Raw genomic sequence first — 20,041 nt, 5'->3', positions numbered from 1 at the left:
CTTACAAAGTAGTGAGAAGGCATTGTTCACCATGCTTTTTAATATAGATTCTTTTTAATAAACAATGAGGGTCAAGAGCGATATGTTGTGTACACTCTTATATCACCATTAAAATATGATTCTTCACAAAAATATTGAGACACTATGAAACATTAGCAGACTTACAAGACCGGTTCCACTTACATTACTAATGCTGGTAGACAATATAGAGACAAACTGAAGTGCGAGAAGGTGAAAATGAATCAGAATGATGATCACAAAAAAAAAAAAAAAAACTATAACAGAGGTACCTCTGTGAAATCTAGTCTTCTAGGTACAGTCGTGTAATCCTGTTTAACAGAGACTAAAACAATCATTTAGTTTCAGTGTTCACTCTGAACCAAACAATTTAAAGAATAAATTGGGTACTATTGTCTTCAAATCATATTGGAAGGTGATATATATATATATATATATATATTAGTAAAGAAGCAAATTATTTATTGCCATGATTCAACAAGAGATGCATCTGTTCCAATATATTTTGTGGTTACAAAAGGACATTCTAAACTAAAACTGTGCCAGATGACATTGACATCAAACTTGGAAATGTTTATTCTTGATCCTCCCCAAAAATAAGGAAAAAATGTCACTTTGTTACAATGGTAAGACACAGTTTTTTTTCTTTCATGGAGAGCATGTTAACTTAAGGAAATAATAATCTGTGATTATTAATTACCATTCAAATGCGGAAAGAAAAATGAACTGTTACTGCAACATGAATTATCACATTAAATTGCACACACTAATACAAATGGAAAAAAGGCGATAAGACAATATATGATATACTCAAATTTACCTGTATATAGTGCCAACATACACCTCTACTTGTAATATGGCTTCAAAAGATTCAAGAAAATCTTGTCAAGACCTTGTGTGTCATTTCACCAGGTATACAAAGCTTTATATTAATGTAAAACCTTTACATGGCCAAATAACTAATGCAATAGTTATTTATCTACATTTCATTGACAGACAATAGAGGTTTGAAGGAAACCTATACCTTGGGGTAACGATTTATTACAATCTCATTTTAGCTCAGATACATGAGTCAAAAGACAGAACTATCTGAAAGCCACACATTCATAGTTTCAACAAACACAAGTCAATAAAGACAACACAAACAAGAAAACAACAAAAACATAAAAGTCAGGAACATATATGCCTTCATTTATTTAAATCTGCTCTAAGGTTCTTCAGTAAGTGCTTAGTTGGAATGAGGTGAAAAAGTGCATTGACTAGACTTTAAATGAATGACTTATAGTTGCCAGCACGTAAAGCACAAATTAAGATTGTCAAGCGGTTCAAAAGAATAAATATCAAGCGCTGAAAAACCTTACAGACGACACATCAGAAAGCAGTAAATAATTTAAATGAGAACTTAGCAAATAGACAACAAATAAGGCCTATATCACAATAAATATATTGAACACAATATCAGAGGGTGGAGGTAGACAGAAAGGCAGTGGCTATTCATGATTTAGAGAGACATAACTACAATTAGTGATCATTATCTGGTACATTGTTGACTGGCAAATCAATCCAGCTGTCAGAAACAAAATACACAAAGTATAAATATTCATGTGAATTAATGAACCAATTATGATATTTTGGAAATGGTGGTGTTGGTGAAATCTAACCCTGACCCACAAATACATATGTATGCATTGGCCTTTAGAAAGACAGAAACTCACAATCAAGTATACTTTAAGTAATTGCTTATAAAGTGAGTTACAGTGCAATTGATGTCATTAAATGTCACCCATCACCTATGTGTCAGTAAAATAAATGGTCATTATGAATATCATGAGGGACTTGAAGTCATGGCCAAATGTTTAGAAAAAGCCGAAAGCAGAGAATGTTTCAATATTCAATATTCAAAATTTGTTTCTGCATGCAGTAAATGTGTAAATTACTTTCACTGTTTTAATTTCATCAATTTGTAATATCCACCAAGTAATCAGGTATCCAAGTAACTCCAATTTTATTGTTGCTTTTATTTGATCTTTTTAGTGGAATTATATTACATAGTATTTCAGAAACAACAAATTAGTAACTTTAATAACATATTAGTATTTGTGCTAATAATATTAGCAACAACTTAGAAACAACTTGTTTAGCAGGGTTTAATGCTAAATTAAGTTCAGATGTAGGCCAAGCACAACCGGTTGTAATTAATGATATAATAGTCTTAAGGCCCGTTCACACCAAGCACGATAACTATAAAGATAACGATAAAGATATAGTTCTAAAAATCGTTTTCAGTATTAAATAATAGCAGAGTCCACACTACAACTATAACAATAAAGGCACAGAGAAACGGTATCGTTGGAATCATTTTCAGAACGATTTTTTTTCCAGCTGATGAACGATACAAACATTCACATCCAATCAGAATCCACCCTGCTATAACAAGCTCGAGGATTTAAAGCGGCAGACGCACGTGCGCTCAGAATAAACAGACGATATCGTTCACTGGTGTGGACGCTAATATCGTTATCTTTATAGTTATCTTATCTTTATAGTGATCGTTATTGGTGTGAACGGGGCTTTACAGTGGACATCAAAATTAGAACTATTGCTAAAGATTTTTGCTATGATAGATTTGGCTATGACACTTTTTTGATGGTCACACAGTGAAACAATCATACAATTCATCTGGTGAAAAAGCTCCCATCACCCTATTAAAGTCATCAACCCTGATCATTGTCTAAACGCTGAATCCCTCTTACTATTAATATTATTATTAAAAAACATTACCCTTTTCTTAAATGCACAATTTAGCATTCAGCTATACAGAACATTTCCTAACCATCAAACTTCCCCACTTAATTGAGCATAAAATAAAGAATGCATTGTCTCAAAGGCTCCAGATGGACTAAGTATCATTTTGTGACCGCATTTATTTAGGACACTAGTGGTATATGCAAAGCATATAAATAGCTTAGCAGGTGCTTGCTTGGCTCCTTAAGGGGAAAATATGACTGCTCTTATCCACACAGGCACAAGTAATGAGACAGCTAACTACTGCACTCACGGCTATAACAATGATGGCCATTAGTAATCCAGGTACTTTGGCTGCACTGTACGTTAACACAACACAACACTCGCTCAGATAAAGAAATACGTACACATACAACACACACCCTCTGCAGTGACAGTAGGAGGGACAAACAAAAGTACAATTTCTTCCCATCAATGACTGTGACTCTTCACTCTAAATAAGGGTAATACAATCATATTAAAGGGGATCTTTTAGTGTCACTCACAAAGTTAAAAGTCATTGTGTCAGTCCATCATTCAGAACACTTTATCCTTCCTCTTTTCTTAGGGAAGTAGTTGTGGAAAAAGGTGAAAGCTCGCTTGAAGTCCTGAACTTCATGAGCATCTGGTGAAAATACATAATAGTGATTCCCCTTCCTTTTTCTTATCTTGTCTTGGATATAGACCATAGATAACCACAGCATTTAAGGTGCTGTGCTCAGGTACTATCCTTCCACTGGTTGCCTCAATTCATTTTACCTGTGTTAACCACTCCCTAATTGCACATCTGACAGAAGAACAGTGATATCACTGGCTTCAGCGCATCCCCTTAGAGAAGAGCTGGTCTCATATACTCATCCCCCCTGAACCAACTCCTCCCGTGGGGTAGTGTCGGAGGCCTCCTCCTCTACGCAGAGAATGAAGAGCCACAGTGCAACAACCCCGCAATAGAGATCCAATATGGTATATTGGCTGACCAACACGGTGTGGACCCCGACAGAACCACGCCACTGTGGGGACCACTGGCACGATCACCGCAAGCAGATCCACTAGGAAGTGCCGGCTCCAGTAGTTCTTTGCTGGTAAACCACAGCCAGATGACCTGGAGTCTGTGTTCGTAGCACTCTCGTCATCCTCATCTTCATCGTCTGCAACTATATTTATGACATGATCCCCTTCAACCCCAGCCTCTGTTAGTACACTATGAGGTTGAGTGGTCTGTGGAAGGGGATCCAATTCTGTCTCAACCAATGGCTGCACGGAGCAAGGGGAGGTGCCAGGGTTTGGCAAAGGGTCTGTTACAGGCCGAGGTTGAACAGAGTTGGGCTCTTGGGATCCAGTGGTCTCTGTGGTCAAAGCTGTTGTGGTGATTGGTAAGACTGTAAGGGGCTCTGAAGCAGTTGTCTCCTTGACAGAAGACTCTATGGGGATCAAAGCTAAAGTCATAGGTCCTTTTGGAACAGATACAGCTGGTTCCCAAGGCTCTATTGCAACAGCTGGTGCAGACTTAGTGGAAAAGTCTGTGATGACAGAAGTTGTGGCAACTGTTGCTGTAATGGCTGATTCTGTGGCTACTGACTCCAGATCATCTCCCTCGTCAGACATCCAGGTGGAGGTTGGACTGCAGGCCTGAGAGCGGAAGGTGCGCTCAGCAATAATGTCTAGATCAGCGTTAAAGGATGTACTGGGACCATGGGCAGGGGCTGAAGCAGGGGCATGATCATAGTCCGTTTGAATGCCTTGCTCACGCAGGTGATGCAGATATAGGTGATGATGTGACAGACATGGATGACTTACACTAACATTGGTCCCCGTCCCGATTCCACTGCAGCGGAGAGGCACAACTCTAGGCTCACTGTTGCACAGTGCATCGTAGGTGGAAGAGTGAGGCAGGCGGGAATACGCATTGAGCAATGAGGCTGTCTCTTGGGATAGAAACTCAGCCTCCAGAAGCAGATCTGCCTTGCTTGCTCCTCTTCCACTGTCTCCACAGCAAACAAACCCGCTGTCCTGGGTGCCGTCGCCTGACAAACATGGAATATCACATCCATTTTCATTACCATCACATTCCTGGCCAGGCTGGTCACTTAGCTTGGTGTAGGTAGAGCTATGGGTAAGTGAGCGAGCTGGGGAGCCTTCGGAAGACCCCACCAGGCCCACGCTGACCTCCAGCCCTGACCCCACCACCCCTCCACCTGCCAGGGTTTCTTCTGTTTTGGTGGGCCCGATCTGTGCCAGCTCCATGCTCTGCAATAAAGACTCCAGTTTGTGGTTCTGGAGATTTATGTCTTGGAAGCATTTTTGCACTCCGGTGTCGGTGTCTCCCAGACTGGATCTGACAACATCGACGACTTGCTTAAGCTGCTGGATCTCCCTGCGAGCCTCCTTTAGAGCCAGCTGGGCCTCCACTCGGTGGCATTCTTCTTCAATCCAGTCTTCTTGCATACGAGACAGCTGAGTACGCAACTCATCAACCTCAGTGTCCCTAAAGAAAGAGAGGAAACAAGACAGAGGACAGAGAAATCAAGCACGTCAAAAGAGAAAAGCAAGGACCATCCAAAATTACAACTACTCTGCCAAATGTTTTTGCTTTTAAAATACTTTTTCCTTTCCCAGTATTATATGATTTGCCAACTTTTTGTCAGTCACTGATAGTTTATGTTCCTTGAAAATTAATAAAAAAGCCATGAAACCTATTTGAAAAGAACAAGGAGTCCGTTTTTATTTGGTTAGCATGGTGTAGTTAGAAAAAAAGCAACTTTATCCACTGAACGCTATTCAGTGTTTGTAACTGCATGTTCTTGTGGCTCCACCAGCCAGTCAGCATTGTCTTTATGTAATTTTTCTGAAGCTCTACAACAATTAGTCAGGTAATACAATATGAATTAAGTAGTGTGCCCAAAATTGACCACAATATGCAAACATGACAGACAAACTACTGCCATTGCGATAAATGGAAAATCTGACCAATAGCTCTCTTTTGAGAATTATACAAAGCTGCTTTAAGAACACAATAACAATGCACTGGCATTGGACAAATGGAGGCTGCCTTGAAAATAAACAGTTTAGAAAAATAATACTGTATATAATTAGAGTTGTTAGAATATAGAGAAATAAATGAAAAATTACACCGTCTAAATACTAACATATATTGGTTCGCAATTTAACAGGTCAATCTGTATTTGTAATTGTTACATGGTCTGGAAATCATCAACCAAGTGCAAATTTGTGTACCAATTTTAAATAAAGGAATCACTTTAATTAACTGCCACTCAAAGCAGCTGCCTAAAGATAAAACTAATTTCTTCAAAGGCTGGTGTGATCATAAGTGCATGGGCACTCATACTATGAATGATGCATGCCTCACCTGTCCTGTAGTCTTTCGATGGTTTCTTTGAGCCGTGCTCTGAGGTGTCTGATACACACCTCTTTCTGTTGCAGTGGGGTAAGGTATTGCTCAGGTGGAGGGGGCCGGATACCATGGTTATCATTACAGGAGGTGTATTTTATGTGATGCCTGATATGGATGAGAAAAGTCGTATATAGAACAAACAATACCATGTATAAGCAAACGAGAAAGAAGAGAAAGGAACAATGCATTATTGGTCTGTGGCTGAGTCGTGTCTCACCTATGGGTCGGGCTTCCATCGCTGCCCTTGCATGACCCTGAATTGCTACTGCTGCTGAGAGAGGCATTTCCATAGGGATCACGGTTACTGGCAGGTGCTGGACTCCGCCTGTATCATAACAGAATTACAATTTCAGAGTGTCTCCTTTCAAGGCCACTTAAGAGGACACAGGATGAGGTACAAACAAAATGCACAAACACAGACTTACATGAACAAACAAAAAGTACAATTTCATGAAAAATCTAAACCAAAAATGATTAACATGCCTCCATACTATACATACAGTCAACTAGTCATCCAGGGAGAGAGAACACCTTCTATGGATGTAAAGAGAAAAAGATACCCAGCTCACATAAAACTGCAAGCACAAATTGCAGTGTAATACAAATATTTGTATTTGTAATATGTGCTGAGGATGGTAAATCATGCTAAATATCCACCATGAATCAATAATGAGAAACAAACTGGCAACTGAACAAGCAGAAATTGACAGCAGTGTCATCTAGACATGAAATCATCTTCAAATGTGACACATATGCAATTCAAGCTTTAAACCCCCAGTCAATTCAAAAGGTTGGATTTTATAGGGACATCGTGCTTTGGTTGAAGAGTTTGAATCCATGCTGACACAATGCCACACAGAGAACAAAGAAAAGTAAAGAAAAGACGATAAAAAAGAAGAATGAGACAGAAGGGATGATGGAGCGCTGACCGACAGTGGCGTTCCGGGGATGTTGGTGTCAGAAATCCTCTGCTCTGTCTCATAGAGACCATAATGCCTGACTCCATGGGTGTGTAGTCTAGCTCTATGAACCTGCAATAGTCAAAACTGACCCACAAACAAAAAGGAATCATTATATAGGAAAGCACACACCTCAAGTTCCCCTTAACCTGTGTTATATAGAAATTCAAATGAATGTTTCTGTGGACATTTTCTTGTCAACTGTGATAATAAATACAAGATTTTAGGTAGAAGGAGAGGTTGCGCCCAAAAAGAAATCATCTGCCACTTTTACCGACTGTGTTGTAAGCTTTCAATTAAACTCTTTTTTTAAATCCATTTTGTTCCCCCTATTTTCCAAAAAAGTATGTATACATCAGTCCTTGAAATTCCAGATGCAGATTCTGTCTTTTTGATATATCCGTTTTTAACAAATTTAAATGGTTCAAATTGACAAAATATTTGGTTAAAGCAACCTCTTGGTTCACATCATTCTAAAGTCCATTTAAAACATCCAATTGAAATGAACATAACAAGAAGCTTGTTTTATTACATCCATTAAACTCTGTACACAAGGTTGCAGATCTGACAGATTATTTGACAGATTGTCTGACTAATTAATTATGTCAGCAGTCAGGGGAGGACAGAGAGAAATATAAATAGTAGCTTCTTATTTATTCTGGCAGTCAGAAACATTAGCTGGGTAGGATCAAAGCTACTTTGCACACTTAAAAGAATAAAAGACATGTTGGAAATATTGTACAAGTGCTTACTAGATTACTTTTTAAAGAATTACACTCACTGTTTGCTTCATCATTACTGGCATTAAATGTCTATTTTATGTAAACTTATGTAAACTATTTTATGAGATTATTAAATAAATGTTTTCAAGACCTTCTAAACATGCAGTTTCATGCTGTAGGGTGACCTCACATAGCCTACCGTATTCATAAAACGCAGGCAAAATAGGAGCAACTGATCATGGGGTAATTTAGAGCATAATGATTCTCTTTTGGAAAAATAAAAAAATTAAACCTAGGGTTAGCAGCGCTGAATGAAAGCACTTCTTTTAGGAGGTGCAGAGTGCTGTTTTTACAGTTGTGGTGGATTACTTTGAATCTACTGATAGTCTGATATTAATGAGCTGGTATTTGGGCATTTTTATTTCAATTTTGTGAGTGAATTTTGAGTAAATATCGGTATCAGCATTAACCACTAAAAAAGCCTCATATCGGTCAAACACCGAAGTTGAAGTATTCAAATTAATAAACCTAAATCCTAAAATAAAACCTAAAAACCTAAAACCTAAAATTATATATATATATATATATATATATATATATATATATATATATATACAATGACAAGTACATACAATTACTAAAACTTAATTGAATTCAAATAAAATCTGAAAATCTAAGAGTAAAATTTAAAGCATTAATAAACATTATAATAGTATAAAAACCATACTAAAATAACACTAGTCCAAATATAGTTCTCAGCTCAACCAAAAAAAAAAAAAAAACAACAAAAGAAAAAAAACAATCAAAACAGTACATTTTCAATGACAAGCCCCTGTAACTACTGTCCACCAGGACCACCATTGGTGGGCTATAAGAGGTTTGCTGAACTACCTAACCATGAAAGCAAGCCAAGGTCATGGTTAAGGTGAAAGCAGAGAAAACAGAAGCAAAGTGAAAAAGCGTGAGAGAGAGAAAAGAAGAGGACTCGGTTATCAGTACTGATAACAAGGCACAGAAGGGAGAAAGAGAAAAGCAGCCAGGGTAGTTGGACATACCATATACGTCCATTATGTTTTCAGTGATATGGACTAATTGAGGGAAAGCTGTGTAGGGAATATGTGCAATGAATTGCCACACACTCATAAGAATCATTGTCAAAATATCACAATCATTGTCGGTCTTACAGTTTATCAATTCAGTCAGGCTTCTCACGGAACAGATTTACAGATCACTGACCGATCAATTTGCACTTTCCCTGAGCCTTTGTCAAAGACCAGAGAGTTCAGATTAATCTGCCCTCTCAGATCCCCAACATCAGCATCAGTGGTAGCAGGTAATGGGCTGGTTTTAAATTAGCGTGTGAATGCCCAGTGCAGCAGTGTTGTCTACTAGTCTTGCCCTACTATAGGGTACTGTATCAGAGTCTCACACAGGGGACGCAGTGGGAGATGACAGCATTTGTTGCAAGCGGTGCTTAGGCTGTAGGGCCTTCAGCAGGTTGAATCTGAGGAAACAGAGATGAGAAAGAGGCACAGAGCTGGGCTCTACTGCAAAATTACCATTAAAACTTATTGCAACTACTGGTATATATTTTGAAATGACATCATTATCTGTATTTGGACCACTGATCTATATATATGACTGAATTGCTCATAGCGTTCTAAACTGCCATTCAGCGGTGAAGCCACTGGAAGTGTTCGAGTTACCATCTTACTATTCCCTACTGGGATGAGAGCTTCATTGACTGGCAGCCAAAGCACTGACCTAAAATCACCCCATTCAGTAACACATGATTAGCTTTTAAGATGTGTATTTAAATACATTTTACCCCCGATGTTATCTGCAATGTTTATGGTATTTTTTGGCAGGACAAGTGATACATTGAAATCATTTAAACTGCACACTTCCGACACAGATGACTGATCCAACATAAAATATGTTTCTTTATATACGTAATCATGCAGGAAATATTAAAGATGAATATCTGGTTTTAGTATCTGAAATTGATTTGGATATACAATACATATTACTATACCTGCTTCTATATTCTCCATATTGTATTGAAATTCAAACCGTCCTGGAAAAAAGCTTAATGTCTTTAAATCATAGCATACACACTTCAGTGCTATTTCTCTGAATAAGTAACAATGCATGTATGTCCTGAGGAAGCAATATCTATTTTTAGACTCCTTAAGATGGCGCAAATGATATGGTATTTTAGCATTACAGTTTCCAGGAGTAATGTGTATGTTTAGTTAATTAATAATTTAATCAACGTTTAAATCATTAACTGCTTCAAAATGAATGCTGTAAACGAAATCATTGTTGGAAAAACATTTTCAGTTACCCTACTGTATGAATAAATAAGATCATAATTATATAGACCATGAACTTACAGGGCAAATTAACTTATAAATCCAGAGCATAAAACTTTATTCAGATTTCATGACCACTTTGTAATTTGAAATGCATATGTTGTGGATTTGTCGCTATATTAAAGTATAGGACAAGTACCTTTTTAATATGAAGGGGAAATTCTGACATTAAACAAGTAACTATTTACATGCTTAGGACGTTTGCGTTGTACGAATGTAAAGAGATACTTCAGATATAAAAACGCTGACTAGTTAGGGGATGTTTTCTCATTAAAACTGTACGATTTCCTATTAATTCAATAGAATTTATGGGAAAACTGGGGAATACCAATATGGCGGCGCAGCGACTTCACTTTTGAGCAGTCTTCATGAGCAGTCCAGTTCTCTATTATAGATCAGTGATATGGATATGGCTTAAACAGGAAGTGTGGAAACAGAATTTTAGATATTACTATTTAATTTATCAATGTATAATTCATACAAGCATACAATTTTATGTTTTTTTACTGCAATTAATATGTAAAATAATGCCAATAAAGGAAAGTGGTTAAGTGCTAATGCTAATCTTGCTCAGGTTTAAAACATTACAATGTTTTCATTTTAAAAAGTGGAAGATATATAATATGCTTATGCAAAATACTGCTTTATCCATGTGCTTATTAAATAATTGATTTACAAATGTCTCTTCTATAACTTGGTGGAACTTGTTATATGTTTTGAAGCCATTTCTGCCTTTCCTAATAATATGCCCCTTTTTAAAAAGGAAATGAATGCTTTAATTTAACAAGAATGCATTAAATTGATCTTTAAATAATTTTACATTTTTACAAAAAAAAACAACAACAACAAAAAAACCTTCAGTATTTCAAATCACAGATTCCAAAAAGCATTAAGTAGCACAACTGTTTCAACACTGATAATAATACGAAATGTTATGATTATGATTTCTGAAGGAGCATGTGATACTGACGACTGGAGTAATGATGCTGAAAATTCAGCTTTGCCTTCACAGGAATTTTAAAATACATTAAAATTTAAAACCGTAATTTTTTTTTTGTAAACATATTTCTCACAATATTACAGTTTTACAGTATTTTAATTAAATAAAAGCAGCCTTGTATAAAAGACATATCGTACCAACCCCAAACTTTTGAATGATAGTTTACATTTATTTGTATTTGTTTAATAACCTAGTATAATAACGTGCTTATAAATAATTTAATCTGACTCTTCAGGAAGTTTTTATACAACCTAGCAGTTGTAGGGTGAAAAAGTCTTGACAGCAGAGTGAGAAATTGAAATCGCTTAACGGCTGCTGTATTAATGACAGCATCGGAAGAGAGAAAGGATTATTGAAGCACTTGAAGCTCAAAAGGTCATTAAACTGCCGCAGAGATCTTACTGTGATTAAAAGAGTTAAACAGCTGCTAGAAGGGTCAGATATTACAGCAAAGCACCAACACAGCTGCAAGTTTTGAAAGAGTGTCTGTTAAAAAAGAGGATTTCAAGAGAGACAAAACATGCCATACTTGCGTGATCCAGAGCCAGATCTGTTATTTGAAGGCGAAGACATGAAGTCAGCAGTCCTCTTTCCTTCTTTCTCCTTCTTCAGCTGTATCTGTCTTCCTCCCTGTCAACACAGCATGAATAGCTCAGCTGCAGCCAGCCTGAATAAAACACAAGAACATACTGTAGACAATGTCTTCAGTTTGACTTCTATATTATCAACCCTTGCCTCATTCACATAACAACAGTTTCCTAACTAGGCACATTCTAAAAAATTTGTTGCCACACTATAAAGCTATTAAAGGAATAGTTCCCCCCAAATTTTTAATTCTGTCATAATTTACTCACCCTCCATGTCAATCCATTCCAAACCTGAATTAATTTCTTTTGTCTATGGGAAATAAATTCCAAATGTGTTTTGAAAATGCATTTCCCTTCCATGGTCCACAGAAGAGAAGAAATAATGAATTATTTACAAAAGGCTTCACTTTTAGACATTACCTACATTTTTGTTTCTTATCATCAGTGTCAAAAGGAAAGATTAGAATCTGTCCATTTCATCTAATCAATCTGATCTCTTCACACTCAGCAGACCTGGCAGCAGCATTGCTTGCAGAGCTGTAATATATTTAACATTGTGCTGACATAGACTGGCTGACTCTGACTCTGCACTTAAGTGAAGCTAGACAACGGAAATAATAGTTTTAACTTTCACAATCAGACTACTCAGTGAAATCAAAATCCTCACCGAAGCTTTAAAATTTTGTTTAGCCCTTATACAGCTAGAATATTTAATATGAGAGGAAAAGACAAATGAGAAAATGAGACAGGGAAGGGTAAAAAGCAGTGATTTCTGCTACAGTGGGCATCCTGAGACACATGCGGATGGAAAAGACGATTAATGATCTAATCAATTAACAAGGAATTGGCACAGCTTAGTATAAGCAACAATACACTGCAGTATACTCCTCCTAATAAGCAACTCAGTCCTTCACCATAAGGTCATGACCAAAACAGACCAGTGTAGCTATTGTTAACTTAAAAAGTAAAAAAATAAATATAATTTTAAAAACTAAATTGAAGTAAAAGTAAAGAAAACTAAATGTAAAATAAAAAAGATAAAAACTCATTAAACTGTAAAATTATATTACTAATAAATAACAACATAATACATTTTTGGGGGGAAATGTGCAGTTGCTGAGTCAGTATCGGGACAGTGTGGTCTCCCTCTGGTGCAGTGTGAGTCATAATGTAAAGCGCAGTTGTGAGATCTATCTGTTTGAACTCTGCACCGATGCAGAAGACTACATTCTCAGTCTCTCTCATATTTTTAATTATCTGCAAACTCTATCACATCAAATAAATAAACAAATTAATTAATTAATAAAAAAACTTTTATAACTTACATATAATGACTGCATGATTTGGAGCACAAATCTTGGGTAATAGCTTTTTTGGCTATTGTGTGTGGCTCATAAATTACGCAGAAATGTCTGAAAAAGGAGCCTTCTTCTCATTACAAAACACATGTGAAAGGAAGCATATTTAAGGATAAAATGTCATGATGCTAGACTTGCCACCAGTGTTGTAGTCGAGACCAGCTCATTCGAGTCCGAGTCCAGATCGAGTCCAGAGAGGGTCGAGTCCGAGTCAAGACCGAGTTCAGAAAGGGTCGAGTCCGAGACAAGACCGAGTTCAGAAAGGGTCGAGTCCGAGTCAAGGCCGAGTTCAGAAAGGGTCGAGTCCGAGTCAAGACCGAGTTCAGAAAGGGTCGAGTCCGAGTCAAGACCGAGACCAGAGAGATTGGGTCTGAGACAAGACCTAAAGAAATCTTCAAGAGTATGTCAAATGTTTGGTGGAAACAATAAAGGTTAAAATGGCCACATAGTATGTGGTGTAAAGGTAATTTTATTAGTATTATGAAGTGTTACTTGTCAATATTAAGTGCTCATTTTCACATAACATCGTTGTACCACTATACACATCCATATAACCTTTCTAGTACACATAATATTACTGTACGACTCTATATTGTAATTCCACATAACACTTCTAGTACAAGTAACATTACTGTACCACTATCCCTGTAAATGTTCAACTGTAACAGCTTTTACATAACTTTTAACCTTGAAGCTTAACTAATGACTGCTAATATCCTTACAATGTCTTGGATTATGTGCACTTTAGATGTTGTGAAGATTACAGATGGCCATAATTACTTTTCAAAAAAATAAGTGAGGAGACCATCCAGCTACCCAACCAAGCACGATGTGGTCTCATGATCAATCCACCCCAACTAAAAACTCTCTCTACTGGCGCAGAGGAAGCGGGGACTGACAACAGTTACCATTTTATCACTTTCTGTAACAGCAACGGATAATCTAATGCTAATTTCCCTGGATGGTGCGTTTTAATGCAGGGTAAAATACACACTAGTCCAAGTTTTTTTTAGTTACGGAGGCAGGAGGGTAACTTAAGGCCGGTGACACACTGGCTGCGTGGCGTCTCTACTGCGTGCCAGAAAGGTGGTGGCTGCTTCGCGTTTTCTGTGTCTTTACACACCAGAAGCGTGCCTGCACGCGGCGCTTGGCGCGCTGCTGCGGCTGTAGGTGACATAGAGGGAGGCCGCCAAAAAAACCAGGCTCTTTATTTTTTTTATTACAATATCAAATTTATTTTTTTATTTTTTTACACACCTACTGATAAGACACCGTCAACAGTATTGACAGCATAGAGTATGTTTGACAGGTGCAATATTTGAAAATCGATCATTATTAATTTATTTTTAAAATTACATTTATATCTGAATTTATGTCAACCTATAGACTTTCAAATATCAAAATGTCATGAATTAATATGTATTTGTGTACAAAATGACATATAAACATATTTTCCTAGTATATTTTGCCTGGAAACGCTTCCCACATGCACGCGTGTCGCGTGAAAAATAGGCGTCGGTTCTATTTCTAGCATGCGCGCGTTTTCCGCGCGGCTCGAGTCGCGCCTGGGACGCGCGTCTCACACGCAGGCAGTCTGCAAGATCTAACCTGTTAACATGGGAGCCGAATTAAAAACAGACACGCCACGCAGCTGAGGCGCTTGCGCCACGCATCCAGTGTGTTGTTGGCTTAACGTCTCACGTCAAAAGAAAATCACCAGTCATTGGATGTGTCAATCATACATCATTTTAAATAAACATTAACATACAGTAATAATCATGAAATATTTGGATTGGGACTCGAGTGGACTCGGGCATAAGTCCGATTCCTAATATGTTCGAGTCCGAGTCAATACCGAGTCAAAATGCACACGAGTCCATGACAAGACCGAGACCATGAAAATACGGTCTCGAGACCGAGTCCAAGACCGAGTCCGAGTCTCGAGTACTCAACACTGCTTGCCACATACACAAATACAGATCTAAAAATCTTAATTGCTTAGGAAATAAATTAGGAAGTAAATTAGGAAGAATAAAGATAATATATTTTGAGGAATTCTGCTGTCTCACGCTCCTGCTACAGCACTGGATGACCTCTGACTGTTGTCTTTTGCAGATAAGTGATTGTTATGACCTTGCACTTCTCTTCTCTCTCACAAGCCACTTTCAAGCTATATCAGTGCAAAAACACCTGCTCATAAACAGCCAAATATCACACACTGGCTTGCAGCTTTCAAACAGTTTATGACTTGAATATAAAAAAGATAATGATAACGTCAAAGAGCAATGTAGCCAAATAGAAGATCTGCTTGACAGTTTAGATCTTCATGCAAGTATTTTCATACAGCAGCAGTGTACAGTGACCATTTAATACGTATTAAAGGAATATCCACTGACACTGACATTAGGTATCAAATAAAATTATAAATTTTATATTTAAAAAATACTAAAGCGAATATCAAAATTACTAAAAATAATAATAGCAGTGCAGTGATCACTCAGTCAGTGGATTGTATGGAGCTAAATGCATCCAGTGTGGATGGATAAATACAGAATGAATGCTCTGAAGTGAATCTGAAGTGAACTACAACTCAGTAGTTGTTATCAGTGCAATCATCTTAAGTAGATATATAAAAAGCAGTAATCAATTTTACATTTATTTCACAAGCAATTAAAAATCTATAAAACATTTTATAGGAATATCTATTGACACCATGTTTAATGTCAATATAGATCCAGATGGCTACATCAATGTCATTCCATGTCAGTTTAGGATTAACTAAAAGGCATAGTTCACCCAAAGATAAAAAACCTCTTTCATCATTTATTCACCCTCAAATTGTTCCAAACCTGCACGAGTTCCAGTTGACAGTATTTGTTTTCATACTATAGAAGTCTGTAGTTATTGTGAACTGTTTGGTTGCCAACATGTACGCCAAGAGCCGCTATTACGCATCTTCTGAAAGAATACTGAATCCCTTGATCAAAACATGGTGAAGAAGAAGCAGAAACAAGTAGTAAGCAGTAGTAAGCAGATGCATGTGAGAAATAACGCCTGAATCAAACATTAATCATTATATAAATCAAACTGTTCAAGCTTTGGATGTGTTGATGGAAGCAATCAATTCCATCTATGTTTTGATCATCGATCTGAATCTGATCCAGATGCAGTATTTTACAAAAATGCTATTTTCTCAGCTTTTTTTTTTTATGTAATTTTTTTTTCATGAAGCTTACCCACATTGAAGTGTTGATAAAAAGAAGATTGCATGAATAAAAGTTTCTTTTTTTGATTAAAAGCAGAGGCTCTGTTCTTTGTTTTAACATATTGCATGTTCAGATATTAATACAACAAAATATCCTGGGTGCCATAACTTTTATGAAAATTATCAAACATTCTGGTGGTGGATTGAATTAAAAAAAGGGACGTTAATGCTGATTTTCAATAAAAATCAATGTTATTTTATTCATAAAATAAACTTTTAATTTTAATGTGTGTTTATTTTATTTCAGTTTTAGTTTTCATTTAAAAATGTTTTTAGTACTTCAGCTGAAACCTATTTCAGTTTATTGCTAGTTACTTAGATGGCTGATCAGTTAATTATTTAATTATTGATTAAATTATTAATATTTCCTTACTATTGTAAGAATTTTTAAGACAGGTACTGAGAGAAGAATACATTTAAATGTCACTTTTCCTGCATTCACCCTACAGAGTGAAATATATTATTGAGTGTGCTCTTTGTAGCACCAATGTGGTAAGAAAATGCTTTGGAAGATTAGCCCGCATGCTGAGATGTAGAGCAGTCGTCATGGAGACAGCCATTCAGCCACTATTCTAGAATGTGAGCTCCACAAGTGGTGTGACTGGCTTTACTAGCTCATGTGTTTGTGGTGAGATAGACAGACGGGACGGCATGGCGACATTACACAACCACAAGGCAAGCAGCCTCAATGGCAAGTCTACGTGCAACAAATAGCATCCTGTGCAAAGGAGCATGGATAATTACTGTAATACCAGAGGGAGTAAATAGTGATGCACCATGACACACAATGTACAGTTTCACCTGCTTTAATATGTTCAAAATAATGTAAACTTGCTTAGTTGTGATAAAGACTACACACAATGGTCTTTTTAGACTTTCACAAATCTACTTTTAAGGACACTTTCTCCGCGGTCCTTCAGTCCTTACAGGGATGCAAGGTCATACTGCACCCTAGGCCCTAAAACTGCACTGTACCTGTCACGACTCAGAAACCGAATCAGAAATAAAGCATTTCTCAAGGGTAGAGAATGACAAATGATGAGTTGTGTAAAAACACAGCGCTAGATTAGAATAGTATGAAAGCGCAATACCAAAACAAAATCAGAAGCACACGCATGCTCGCTGCAGGGGAAAGATCTGCTGTGCGCGCGCACGTCGAAACACCGAAACCCTAAATGTGTTCGATACACACGGTGCAAGTAAACAACATTTGACTTGCGAATGTGAAATATCTTTTTTGCTCTGTGCATTCAGATATAATATAAGCCCTGTGCCTGGGGCGTCAGGGTCCTTGGTTTGTCCTGCACACGGGAAATGCAGAAGTCCTTCTATACAATGATACATCAGGATTCGCACGTCATATTGCAATGCTAAATATTTTTACCTGGTTGCAGCAAACCGGAGAGAATCAGCTTGTATTCATGTAAACAGCAGTTTTTTTGTCGTTATTACCCGGGTGCACGTCCCCGTCAAGGACTCCGCCACAGCGGTGCTCCGCTGCTCGGGAGGGCGAGTCGACGGGGCGGGTGCTGCTGACAATGAGAGGGATTCTGGAGCGTGAGGTTTGTTTGAGAGCCTAGTGAGGGAAGACGAGGGTTGATATGAAAGCAGATGCGTAATATTACGACGATCTCCTTAAAGGGGACTAGACCACTTTAAGTTGCGAGGACATGCGGTGTTACGTTCCGTTTAATTATGTGACGCGCAACCGAATTGTCTTTTGAAGCCCAGTCACCGAAACGTAAAATGTCAAAACTGTAAATATAAAAAAAATGTAGAATCTTCGAAAATCTAGAATAAATATATATTTTTTATATTTTTGAACGTAAAGCACCCAAGCAACAATCAGTCTGTTATTTCTTCCAATAATTTCGAATATGGTTTGTGTTTACTGAAACGCTGAAAGAATTTTTGACAGTGCGTTTGTAATCAATGTAACCCTTAAAAGAACCACCCAATCTAAAAATATTAAGCACAGATTTTCCAGGCATTACATTACATTCCCATGGGACTCTAGATTTCTTTATGTCTTTATGGGCATTAGGGTAACAGGAAAAACTGAGAGTCGCCTTTTCAGCACCACGGACAGCACTGTCCAATCTCCTCTCAATGGTTGTATACTCCCAATAGGACAGATGGCGATTAAGCTTGTTTGTTATTGTTGTTGTTGTGAAGTACCAAAGCAAAACAATTTAAATAAAAATAAAAATAATAAATAAATAAGTAAAAGACAAACTAACAAACAAAAACACCAGTAAGCTGGTGTGTGGTGGGCCTTCTGGTGCAATATGGCTCCCGTCGCATCATCCACATGGTTGCTGCACACTGGTGCTGGATGAGGAGATACCCCCTGACAATGTAAAGTGCTCTGAGTGAAAAATACTATATAAATGTAAGGAATTATTATTATTATTAAGGGCCCTGCACATAATTGATGAAATGGCTTCTATAATATAATAAATATCGATTAGTCTTAGGTACATTAGATGCTTCAAAATGAACATTTATATTAAAATGGTTATTTTATCTTTTACTGTGTGCAAAACAGATATAAATCTGGTCGGCTGCTCTTCTTGTGCAGCATGAACACCTATAAAAGAGAGATTGAAACTAATTATAAGCATTAAAAATTCGTATTTTTAATTAGCAGAATGGATGCATTGATTTTTGTTTTTAAATCAGCATGAATAAAAATCTATAATTAACTTCCTGCAACTAAACAATGATAAAACTGAGGTGATTCTTTTTGGTCCCTCTAAAACAAAAAATTCTGTTGCTGAGAACTTAGAAAACCTGACTCCCTATGTTAAGTCTCATGTCAAAAATATAGGTGTTATCCTTGACTCTGAGCTTTGTCTTGAAAAACAAATAAGCTCAGTTGTTAAAAATAGTTATTATCAGCTGAGGATCATCTCCAAATTTAAATCAACACTTTCAAGATCTGGAAAAAAAATCTTTCATGCATTTATCACATCACACCTGGATTATTGTTTTCCACAATCTTCATTGGCACGGATGTAGATGGTTCAGAACGCAGATTGTTAACTGGCATAAAAAAATTAAAAAAAAGAAAAGAAAAAGAAAAGAAAATATTGTGTTTAAGCATCCCTTCATTGACTTTTTGTCCTTTTTTTTAGAATTCAGTTTAAGATTTTAATTATTGTTTTCAAAGCTCTTAATGGACAAGCCCCATCTTATATTTCTGATCTCATTTATATGCATTTAACGCTTAAGTCTCACAGATCCGTTAATAAAGCTCTATTACATGTCCCTCAGTAAGGACTTAAATTAAAAAGGAGTCAGCTCCACATCTGTGCAATCATTTGCCATCTGACACCTGGTATTTATTGAATGGAAACGGTTGTAGTTGTTGATATTACATTTTATTATTATTATTGTTGTAATTTAAAATGTTACTATATTTTAGAATTTGCTGTATTTTATTATTGGTTTTGTTCAGCACTTTTGTCAGTGTAATGCTGAATTTGTAAATGTGCTTTATGAATAAAATTTACTCAAATTTTTTTATGCAATAGATTAAGACAATGAGATTATTTTTGC

General features: G+C 36.9%; 1 protein-coding gene across 5 annotated transcripts; it reads right to left on the bottom strand.

Annotated features, from left to right (window-relative positions):
• Positions 1 to 20: 20 nt before the first annotated feature.
• LOC127944488 (syntaphilin-like) lies at positions 21 to 18,078 on the bottom strand. 5 transcript variants are annotated; one of them, XM_052540441.1, is made up of 7 exons: positions 17,865 to 18,078; positions 11,800 to 11,937; positions 9,325 to 9,399; positions 7,144 to 7,260; positions 6,432 to 6,539; positions 6,170 to 6,319; positions 21 to 5,287 (listed from the first exon to the last, which is right to left on the bottom strand). In XM_052540441.1, exons 2-7 carry the CDS (start codon positions 11,841 to 11,843, stop codon positions 3,649 to 3,651), a joined length of 2,133 nt encoding a protein of 710 aa, XP_052396401.1. In that variant the 5' UTR covers positions 11,844 to 11,937; positions 17,865 to 18,078; the 3' UTR covers positions 21 to 3,648. The 5 variants fall into 5 exon arrangements, with proteins under 5 accessions (XP_052396401.1, XP_052396402.1, XP_052396403.1 ...); XM_052540442.1 differs by having other exon boundaries at positions 11,800 to 11,900; XM_052540443.1 differs by lacking the exon at positions 9,325 to 9,399 and having other exon boundaries at positions 17,865 to 18,076.
• Positions 18,079 to 20,041: the final 1,963 nt, after the last annotated feature.

This window comes from Carassius gibelio, chromosome A23, assembly GCF_023724105.1.
Source record: "Carassius gibelio isolate Cgi1373 ecotype wild population from Czech Republic chromosome A23, carGib1.2-hapl.c, whole genome shotgun sequence".
Classification (NCBI taxonomy): domain Eukaryota; kingdom Metazoa; phylum Chordata; class Actinopteri; order Cypriniformes; family Cyprinidae; genus Carassius; species Carassius gibelio.
This window is presented reverse-complemented; position numbering and strand designations above follow the sequence as displayed.

What these genes read in the sequence shown, in the direction of transcription:
- LOC127944488 (XM_052540441.1), bottom strand. Translation starts at nt 11,843, where the DNA reads ATGTCTTCGCCTTCAAATAACAGATCTGGCTCTGGATCACGCAA. An exon ending in TCCCCGGAACGCCACTGTCG is followed by an intron (nt 6,540 to 7,143) that starts GTCAGCGCTCCA and finishes GTTATGATACAG; the next exon opens with GCGGAGTCCAGCACCTGCCA. An exon ending in ATCGAAAGACTACAGGACAG is followed by an intron (nt 5,288 to 6,169) that starts GTGAGGCATGCA and finishes CTCTTTCTTTAG; the next exon opens with GGACACTGAGGTTGATGAGT.